Genomic DNA, 11,675 nt, shown 5'->3' with positions numbered 1-11,675 from the left:
CATGCCTGTTTTCGATGGAAAAGGCACAAGTAAACTTTTGTCTGAGGGAATGCTTGCTCAATTGCATTTATCTCTGACTCCGAGAAATCAGTAACCCAATAGAGGGGATTCCAATCCTTGTTACAGTCCTTGAAAATGTCTAGTGCTTCATGAATGGATCTTGCATTTTCAATCTGAATGAGAAAAAAAAAAAAAAAACGACAACCAAATAGCCCACATTACTCTTCACAGCTATAAAAAATAAAGGAATATCATATGTTGTTGTTTTGTATGTTGCATCTAACAAACAACTACGCCCATACTTCTTCAAAAGATCTCTCTGCCAACTGCTCTGATAGCAAAAAAGTAATGGTTTCACTTCTCCATTGGCTCCCGTACAATGTCTATAATAAATCATGTGATTGCTCGAGTCTTTGTGCCACTCATCAACCTGATTCTGCAGTCTAGTCTCGTCAAACAATACTTTATTTGTACCATATGTACCCACTTGCTTCAACACTTTCAGTAGCATGTGTATGTGTACTTGCTGGGGAAGCAGTCAAATAATAACGTAGATAGCTCTTAGGCGGGCATGGCAATGCCAAATCTTTCTGTAGACTTGCAAGAACCTGTAAGACAAAAATGTATCAATTATTTAATTAAGAGCATAAAAAACAATAGATTTTAAAGTATACCGTCAACTGATCATGTAAAATTTTCTCCAAGCAGAACCCAAACTGGATACTTACTTTTGCCTTGGCATCCCTGTGTTCAGTTGCTGAGTGCATACTGTAATCAGGATACACCCTTATACACTTCATATTTAAAATTGCTGGGCAGTTGGATTTTCTAGTATCCATGATCCTCAATCTCTTACGAGGAGTCACATGGTCTTCCTAAAGAGGGTAAAGAACTACTATAAAATTTGTTTAATAAACTTTCCCTGTAACGAACTTGTTTTATGGAAAGTAAGTATATCTTAGCACAGCATGATATTACCAAGTGCTCAGGTACACTAGACTCTTTACTTTTATAGTATTTTGGCCCCAAAACACAGTGCCTCGACCACACACTCTCCACTGCGAATGCACAACCAAAAAAGGGGATAGGGACATGTCCCTGCATTTGCTTGAAGAAATGCTTTGTTTTACCTGGAACAGTTAATATATTTCTCACAGACAAAAAAACATTGTTATTGTTAAATAATTCACATATGTTATTGTTAATTAACTAAATACAATGTGAGAAAACATTTCATTCATTTGACAGGTATTGTCAAAGTTCTGAACTGATAGAAGCAGATTGTCTATCTACTTTACATAGTACTGGAGCAAAATTTTACAGGATGTCACACCTATTGTATCTAGCAAAGAAATGGAACTGTCTGCCATGTGCAATGAGGATACCATACTGATTTCGGGCAACTGAAGTGCTTTATTGTGGTTCCAATAAATGTGGAATTAATATTCTTTGTAAACAAAGGAGATGTGAAGAACACTTATGTAGAAAAATGTAATTACTATAAATGTGGAATTACAAAAAATAAACTTAACTAGGAAGACAATAAAGCTAAACACGCCTGTCAATAGGTTCAATGAGCTGACTACTGTTTTACATATCAACACCACAATTATCGAAAACCATAGAAACCATTTCAACATGAACACAGGAGTATAGATTCATTAAAATTATTTGTTAGTTGGCATCTGTCACTTGTTGCTAAAGTGTTGGCACACCGGCTGCTGCTGTATTATAGGCAACCAACAGAGCAGGTCACTCAGCAAGTGCTGTTCAATTTAATTTTCATGTTAAAAAAAAGTAAGTTTAGCTCAGTAGAGGCAGAGCACAGGTTGGGATTACGAAAGGATGGGAGACGTATACATTTAACTCTGGGCAGTGTTGGAAGTGGCCATTATGAAATAACATGAATATGACATGCTCTGCTGACAACTGGTTTTGGAGTGACCAATGGCATAACTGTGGCAGATACGACATTTTATAGCCCAGAATTTAAACTCATTTGATAACCTAACCATAACATGATGTGCAATATATCCTAGAAAATGGCTGTCAGCATTCTACAGAAGAACTGTTAATCGTACTTTGTTCACAACAATTAATACACTGACCACGGACAGTTGCAGCAGAGCCTCACACCTAATGCTGTTGCCTGGCCTGGCTTGATGGTGAAACATCCAACACTAAGCATGTGGCAGGAAACTAGCTGAAGCTATTCTCTATAAGCAAACTCAAGACAAAAAAAAATTGTATTTCAATGCTAAAAGCAAACTAATTTCTTCCTTTCATTAATTATGGCACCTGAAACTGTCCTCACACAAGCTGCATGGACTGCCAAATTACCAACTAATGAGCAGTCCTGGTTTGTATTCAGTTACAGGTTATAGGTGACAAGCTGATTTCAAATGAAATAATGATATGAATAAGAAATATAAGGAATTAAAAAGTAAATACAATGTCGAAAATGACACAGCAGAGTGTTAGAAATAAAACTGCATCCAAACCTATTAACTAAATAAAAATAATGAAGTAATTTTGATAATATTTTGGTATAAAAAATATGAAAGAATCTGTCAAGACTCAAATCCACAACTTTATATGGATCAGGAATGTTTCTTATCCGTTGCACTATGCCACCACTCTACATTACACTAATGTAAGATTATTTGGTCCCAACGATCGTGTGCTACCTTCAACCAGATCAGCCTTTCACATTGTTACGTATTATAAGGATACGTAGTTATGCCTACTGTCTAAAAATGTTGTTTAAGGCCAATCTTGTTGAAGGCAGCAAATGATTGCATGGCATTCAAACACATCAAGAAAGGAAGTCAGACAAGAAAATGGAAGTGGATTGATCAGCTGTTGTGGCAGTCAGGAAATAGCGAACAGAGATAGTTTGGACCTGACGCATTCAGCACTCTGGAGGAAACCAGCTCCGACAGGAATTGTCAAGCAACTAATAATTTTAATCAGCCTATTATCAAATTCAAGTGTGTAAAAATTACTGAGTGTATGGCTGTGAAAATGGATAAATGACAAACAAGTCAACACAGAGGAAAATAATTAATACAATTCTGCCTTGCATATCACAACTATTAACAATAACAAAAACAGTCAATTCCATCAATTGTTAGTGCAGCTTAGAAAGAAATGTCCATTTAAAGTAGCCTATATATACTATCCCTAATTCCAGCAAACTAAGTTCTTCCTTCAAGTACACATATATGAACTAAAATGGTAAACCACAGAAAGTAATTAATGCAGCAGTTCACTTACTTTTCATAACATCTGAAGAAGGCTCTTTAAAACGACTACTTCTCACGCAGTATGAAAACCCCACAGTTTTCAGCTGATCGAGAAGTGTTTCCACCTGAGAATAAAGTGACCAGTAGCATAAACTGAGGGTAACTACACTTAAGGTTAACTGGGAAACGTGAATGAAGAGGGAAATTTTAGGCTTTACAAAATTCAGTTATTTAATGTACACAGCCTTTCATCACATCTGATGTTTTTGACAGCTAAAGTAAGTAAGTGTTATGTTATTAATCATGGATGAGTTAACAAAATTGGGAGTTCATTTGTTTGCTCTTTTGCTTTTATTCCATTGTTATTCACTGACCACAAATTATGTTACTGTTGACTTCAGTTAAAATTAAGATCATAAAATGTTCTTTCAGTTGTGATTATGATGATGAAAAATATTTTCCAAGTGCACATGAAGTTTAATGACCTAGTTTTAGGGTTAACTGATCAGTGCTTCAGTTAACCTCATTTCAAGCACGCCTTGCCTTATGTCAACAAAAGCTTTATTAAGCATAATAATTATGCATACTATGAATTCCTGGTTGTATATACTAAGAATAAGACAATCACCAATCAAAACTATCCAGTACAACTGATGAAAGTTGAAACTGGTTAATACATCCATGAAAAAGTTTTTGTAAAAATTACAAAATGATTTCTCTCCTACAATTGAAAAATATCAGTTTTCGGCTGTCAAACTCTTAACAAAAGTGGAAGAAAGACCTCTGACTACATTACTTCAATACAACATCCATTAAGCTTAATCACAAAATCTGCAAGCATCTTGGCACATTAATTTGCAAAGGGATTGAAATCTGTGACAGAGACCTGGGAAAGAGAGCATGATACGACGAATTGCTCACAGAATTCATGAAACTTTCATTACGTACATGAGACACTCCCCTCAAGGACCACAACTTATGATTCTGCATAATCATCATATGAAAAAAACAGCATAATTTTGCATACTCTGCCACATCATACAAGCCATAAGCTATGACTTCTTGTCTTGAAGTCTTACTTAAGTTATTGTATGATACAGGAAATTATCTAATGACAAATAGAGCAAAATCAATCACGATCTGGGCTGGTTAGCCAGAATTCCTCCTTATCACCAACGGAAATAAGACAGCACTTTTAAGGCTTATTTGACTGATACACTCCAAACTTAAAAATAATTTGCCATCTATTTCTACTATTGGTATTCCTGACAAGGTTATAGATGCAGACCTCAACATTTCTCCTCCTCGAGAAGTCAACACTATCCAGTAGAAGAACTGAGATAATATCTCCAGAAGACATTTTGCCTCATCCCAAGTCCTATGTTGTGAGACGAAAAACTAAGAAAAATAAATAAATGACTTAATAACTCACTCTCATCATCATTATCTCCAGTAAAAGCCAGATCAATAGAAGAAATTAAAATAAAATCTAGCAATAGAAGAAATTAAAATAAAATCTAGCAATAGAAGAAATTAAAATAAAATCTAGCAGGGCAATAAGAAGAGTGTAGATGTGAAAGAACAGCTGTAAGAGAAGTTTAACTTTGAGGGCTTCAAAGTGTCGTAACGTTCTATACCCTATGAGGACCCATATTCACCAACGAGTATTTCTAAAGACTAAAACAGCTTACATTATCATCAAAATTTCAGTGTGGTGCTGAGAAAATTTTAGATCCTGACAGACTTTATCTACCAATATAATCCAGGAATCCCAATAGAGTTCCAACATTATCCACACATACTTAAGCAGCCACCTAAGCAGTGGTAATAATTGAAACATCGTAACATGTATTAATTAAGTGGACAGTTATTACTGAGCAATGGTATCCTGAACAAAAAGCTCTCACTCAGCATCCATCAACAATACACCTTTGCTCAGAATTCAGTAGGGAGGACACACGTGGTCATGTTGCAACATTTGCATAAAGTGGCATTCATTACAGTGCTATTGATGAAAAAAGTTGTTTCATAGTTGATGTCACTGACCTTGCTGAAACTTTGGTGAGAAACTAAGGATCTTACAGTCATTTGAATTACAGAGCTCCATATCCCTGCATAGACAGTTTTCTAGCTAATCTCTGAATTCAGTACCTCAATGAAATTCAGCTCAGTGCCAGCGCAAAGAAAACAGCAGTAATGGATTTGTGCAATTATGCACTGGAGCTGATAGTGCAATTAGAAAGAACTACGTAAAATTCCTGGGAAAATGCAGGATACATTTATGTGGAATACAGAGCCCACGTTCTAGCAATGACATTAGCTGCAAATATACTGCTTTTTATTTTCCTTTTGCATGATTGTTCCCAGGCCCTGAGTCCCATTTTCATGTGTGTGTCTTCTAAATTATGCCATTTACTCGAGACGACGTTTGCGCTTGAGCTGCTGCAATGTTCAGTTTCTCTTACTGTAATACATAGATGACGAACTCACAAACGGCGAATTTTGAAACAAAGTTGCCATTAAATTCCTAAACACCGATCATTAATTACAATATTCCACGTGTATATGTTACAGTAAAGGTAATTTAACAATGCAGCACCTCACAACGAAAACAAAGAAAAAACTGCATAATACATAAAAAAACTCACTTAAAAATTGGAATCAGATCGCGGAAAGCGACATATAAAATTTATTACAATGAAATCTTAACTGGCAGCAGAAAAAAAGTTATTTTCTAAGGCGCATATTTTTGCCAGCCAATTCTAACATAAAGTTATTATTACCTCCTCCAACGAATTAGATGTTTTCATACACCTGAGACATTTTGCTCGATAGCGAAAACACAACCACTCAAGATACACAGTCTGACGGTCAGTACGACAGTTCAGAACAAAGCAGACGCTTTTCCCGCTAACTCGATTTGACCACAGATCTCGATCAGTCGACAAGTGTGCAGCGCGTTTGCGTATACGTCATTTTGACGTCACTTCCGAGTGGTTTTGGACCACAATGATGTGTCTGTTAGGCTTCCCGCACTTAGCCGACTGCGGCCAGCCGCAAGCAGTGTTGCCAACTCTAAAAAACCCGAGTCGCTAGATTCAATATCAAAAGTCGGTAGAAAGTCGCTAAAACTGATTTTACTAGGGGTGTACTGAAAGTTTCGTGCTGTGAATGGTGCAATAAGCCAGTGGGAAGGAGACGGGGAAATAAAATATTAATAAAAATTCTCACATGTAATTGCTATTTTGTCTTAATTAAATGAGGCATCACTTGCAACAACATACATATAAAATACGCTAACGTTTAATTAAACATGTTATCATAATTGACGCAACACATAAATTGTTGTTTCAATCACAGTAGTCAAATATACTAGAAATATACGACTATAGTTGTAACAAAAGAAAGCAAGAACTAAATTAGGTTACAAAATATATACATACCGGTATGTGAGCTATTCATCGTCGTCACTCAGAAGATCGAATAACTCTTCTGTTTCATGCTCTGACAGAACTGTAGTTGATGTAGAGGGTTGAACGTCGCTCAAAAGATGATGATGTGGTTCGACTGGTTTTGTCGCAAAAGAGTAACTTTTGTTTGTTCCAATAAGCTCCAATACGTCTGACGGTATGTCAAAAGATGCACAATATTTATTTTGTGTCTTCAGCTGGTCTCTCAATATGATCAAAGCATTAATTGTCTTTAACGATAATCTGTTACGTTGTTTAGTTTTTATAATGTTCATAGAACTGAATATTCTTTCCACTTCTGCATTGGAATGTGGTAGGCATAGAGCAGTCATTGTTAGCTGTGAAATCAAAGAAAAAGGATTGTCCCGTGCGGCATTTTTATACTGCAAAACCTCACTCCAAAATCGAACAGTGTTAGTAGTGTTATTCCACATAATGAAGTTGATATTATGCCATTCTTGCAGCATACCGTCTATGAAATCGCCACTAAAACCCAATTCTTTGGCTACATCCGCTACAGTATTAGTTTTATTCATTTTTAGCGTTTCTTCAACATTCAGCATTGACATTTTTTTCAGGATCGTAACGTTACTTGGCAGTCTGTGTTGAATTTCTTTTATGAGTTTTAGACTAAAATGAATGCATCTCTTCTTCAAATAAACTTTATTTTCTTCAGACAAACTTGACTCAGACAATTTCTGTTCAAACATAAAGCCAAGGTTCGGGTTTGTATACATACATTCGCTTGGAACTGGTATTGTCAACAAATCAACAGTTGGAAAAACTATGTTTTGTCTGAGTGACTGCATGAGAAATACAAGTGTATCTAGTAATTTAGTGGGGTCATTGTATTCTCCTTCAAAAGCTTTTATTGCTATTTGTACGTCCATTAAAGGATGTTTAAGGTAGAACATGTAAAGATGATTTGAGTCGTCACAATACAACTTGTACAAAAGATCGGCAGTGTAACAATTGTCTTGAACCATGGCAAGTGAAAAATGTGGCTTTAGTTCTTCCCACTGCTCCAGATTTTTTCGTATTGCTGGTTCAATTGAAAGCCAACGTGTTGCACAGACCTTCCAAATGTTTAGTGACTGTTTTCCACAATTTATTGTCTCATAAACATTTTTATATTCCTCTTGTCTTTTGGGTGAAATGGAGAACTAATTGTAGGTTTCCCATACAAGAAACTCTATGTTTCTAGGTATGGTATTCACTGAGGCGTGTGAAACTGCAAGCTGAAGGGAGTGACAACTGGAACGGATCAATACCAAATGCTTGAAACCATATTCTCTCTTGAGTTGTTCGAAAAGCCCATTGTTTATTCCAACCATTGCAGAAGCATTATCTGTGCCAATTCCTACCATATTAGCGATTGGAAGTTTGAGATCTTTGAAAGAATTCACAAGAACAGCAGCCAGATTTCTTGCATCTGCAGTTTCTACTACAGCGTTTTCAGAAATGCTGATCTAATGGTTTGGTTGTTTACACTATAGTACTGTATAATGATACCTAGCATTTTAGATATTGATACATATGTGGATTCATCTATTAGTACACTGTATTTTTGGTTGCCCATATCTTCAACCAATGATTGTGTAAAATATGGAGCCAAAACTTCAGTTATAATGTTAGTGCACTTTGTACGATGTAATTGCATGTTTTTGGCGCCCTCACCACCGGAATACACCTTCTTGCACAGTATTCCTAAATGATTTACAGCTAAAATCGAACAATGTTCAGCAATAAATAAAAGGCGCCTTCCACTCTGCTTGCTATTCTAACTGTAGTATTCGGAACATGTGGTAAGGTGGTTTGTGTTTTTTTTAAATCAATTTTTGGTCTATGCTTAATAGTTTTCTAATGCTTTCTAATATCACACAATTTAGCATAAAACTCTGTTACACATACTTGACATCTTGCCTTGGATAAGTGTCCAACGAATTAAGGTTCTGCTTCCCACGCATCCCAATATTTTTTAGCGTACTGCTTCTTCTTCTGCGGTAAATCCATTATGTAATCCACCACAACATAAGTTTCACCAATTTATAATCACTGAAAATACATTAAAACTCAGGCGAACTAGATGTCATGAAACAATCTACTCACTCGGTAACTCAATGTCAGTCTTGTTGTACATTGTTTAAAACTTAATAATGTCTGAGATACCCCCACCGAATTGTTCTTGCGTCACCACTCTGCATGTGGTAATAATTTGACTGCGAGTTAACATTTCGAAAAATTAGAGGTTGCTGGACAGAAATGTATTTTATTATACTTAATATTACATTTGGTTTTTGTCAATTCGAAAAATAAAGGGAATTCAAAAGTCGAATTATATATCGATATGCTATCGACGATAACAGGCTAGCGGGTAATGAATAATGAATTGTTCTATAGTCAAGGTTTTCTTACTCTGTTGGCAGTTCCCACATTCAGGTTTACTAAATGCTGAACAATGTTACGTGATCTGCTAAGAACTTAATTTAACTTAGTAAATCTTGAACAACTTCAGTGTAATACCCATTCTATAGTTACAATCTTAGTTTTGTTAATGAAAATACTGGCCCAAAATAGTTTTGATTTGTACTTCAAAAGTCGTCAGTACTCCAAAAGTCGCCAGATAAGTCGCTAAATAATTTTTGTCGCTAAAAAGTTTTTTTTGTCGCTAAGACGAAGGCAAAAGTCGCCATTTATAGCGACAAAGTGTCGGGTCTTGTGACCAGCCTCAGGCCATCTGGCCGCTGCGGCCAAAGTTACGTGTAGTTACATGGGGCAGCGCGCACGGTAGGTTGCCAGTGTGCGACCAGCCGTCGATGACGTTCCAGCTGTGCAGTTTTTTACGTTTCAGTATTCTTGCGTGTTTATGCAAAAATCTCTCATTTGTAATGGATTTAGACACGGAGAAATTTATTATAGAAATTAGGGAGAGGCCTTCCTTGTGGGACTTGTCATCTGAAGAATATGCTGATAGAAACCTGAAGAAGAGAATGTGGGAGGAAGTGACCATGATGTTCGGGGTCAGTGAACGTGCAACACTGCAGGAACAAAACATGTTGTGTAAATTCTTTTATACTTATTTGTATTTAATTAACAAAACATATTGTTGTGACTTGGCAAGACAGCCAAGCCACTATCAGAGGAAGCCGAAAGGCACGCGTTTAAGCTCATGCAGGCTGGCGTGAGGTCTGGAACAGTTAAAGGAATAGAGACTAGCAAAAAAGGTACGTAGCTTCTGGAATACTTAACTTTAATCCATAATTGGTGAACATCGGTCTGACGGTACATGCATCACAAGATAAATATGGCGCCTTGCTAGGTCGTAGCAAATGATGCAGCTGAAGGCTATGCTAACTATCGTCTCGGCAAATGAGAGCACAATTTGTCAGTGAACCATCGCTAGCAAAGTCGGCTGTACAACTGGGGCGAGTGCTAGGAAGTCTCTCTAGACCTGCCGTGTGGCGGCGCTCGGTCTGCAATCACTGATAGCGGCGACACGCGGGTTCGACGTATACTAACGGACCGCAGCCGATTTAAAGGCTACCATCTAGCAAGTGTGGTGTCTGGTGGTGACACCACACATATACACGTAATTCAGTGAATGTAGTCCAATTGCCATGGCAGAGTGCCTTCATGTGCAAAGTAATTGGCAAAAAAATTTCTGTAGTGTGAATTGGATCTATGCCTGCATATTGATTGTGGAGTATCCTCATGAATTCGGGGATATCAATACAATGTATCTAAAAATTGTACACCATCTCTGTTTCGTACAAAGTTGTGTAGAATACAACATGCCTTTGCAATGTCTATAGCGAAATCAACATCTACATTCAGAGGCCTGTGAAAGATCCTCCACTTATTTGCCATTATACCGAAAGTGCACTCTACGAAACGTCTTACTCGGCAATGACGATAATTAAATACTTTTTTCTTCATACCAAGTCCTAGACCAACGTATGGACACAGAATTCTGTGCGACTGAGAAAATGTGTCATCAGCAATGAATACATAAGGCACTAGCGTTTTGTTTATTTCTGAAATTTGTTTGTCTTATGGAATGTCCAAGTTATGAAACAGTATTCGCTTATAGAACACTGATTGTTGAAATATTGTTGAGTCAGCACATTTACCATACGATCCAACATCCACAGCGACAAATTTGTAGTTTGCATCACTAACAGCCATTAATACAATAGAGAAATATTCCTTATAGCTAATGCACTGTTTGCTGGTTTCACCAGTCTCACATGCTTTCCATCAACAGCATCGAGACAGTTTGGGAAATTGGCCTTAGTTTCAAAATCTTTTGCTATTTGCAACCAATCTTTTTTGGTAGGTTCTGACAAACATTCGTCTTTCAAGGTAATCCAGATTGGAACACCTCTTCTTACAATTTATCTGATTGTTGTTACTCCAAGTCGAAAGGTATGATGCAGATCAACAAACGAATTTCCAGTTGCTAGATATCTGAAAGGGAAAAATTACTAAATCAGTTCACACTTCTAGGAAAAATGTTACATTTCAGGCTACCTTTTCCTGAACATAATTTCGTGGAACATTTTGCAAAGATAATCTAATAAGCAGAATTATTGTAATATTTTTTCAAAAATTAACTTATGGTATGTGGAAACTCGTTAACATATCACTGCTTGCGGTTTCAGCATGCAAACAATGGACATTATTCGTAGTTAAAATAATGTTTCATTATTGTAGGTATGCAATTACAGAAGAAATGGTGCAATATCAAAGACTCCTACAACTGAGAGAAGAGGCGATTAAGTGGTAAAAGTGGTTCTGCTGCTGCAAGGAACACACAATATTTGTATTTCAATTTGCTGTCATTCTTAAATATCACCAGTCCACAATCCCATATGCACAGCAGCGTATCGCCTGAAACCATTGAGAATCAGGCCTCACAAGAAAGTGAAGCAGCAAGTGGACCGTACACGGGCTAGGGTGC

General features: G+C 36.8%; 1 protein-coding gene across 1 annotated transcript; it reads right to left on the bottom strand.

Annotated features, from left to right (window-relative positions):
• Window positions 1–219: 219 nt before the first annotated feature.
• On the bottom strand, window positions 220–6,148 carry LOC126253081 (uncharacterized). The gene is made up of 5 exons (XM_049954180.1): window positions 6,029–6,148; window positions 3,277–3,370; window positions 979–1,130; window positions 729–875; window positions 220–608 (listed from the first exon to the last, which is right to left on the bottom strand). The coding sequence occupies exons 1-5, from the start codon at window positions 6,053–6,055 to the stop codon at window positions 465–467; spliced, it is 564 nt and encodes a 187-aa protein (XP_049810137.1). The 5' UTR covers window positions 6,056–6,148; the 3' UTR covers window positions 220–464.
• Window positions 6,149–11,675: the final 5,527 nt, after the last annotated feature.

Source organism: Schistocerca nitens, chromosome 4 (assembly GCF_023898315.1).
Source record: "Schistocerca nitens isolate TAMUIC-IGC-003100 chromosome 4, iqSchNite1.1, whole genome shotgun sequence".
In the NCBI taxonomy this organism is placed as follows: domain Eukaryota; kingdom Metazoa; phylum Arthropoda; class Insecta; order Orthoptera; family Acrididae; genus Schistocerca; species Schistocerca nitens.
The sequence above is the reverse complement of the archived record's forward strand: the minus strand, read 5'-3'. Positions and strand labels throughout refer to the sequence as shown.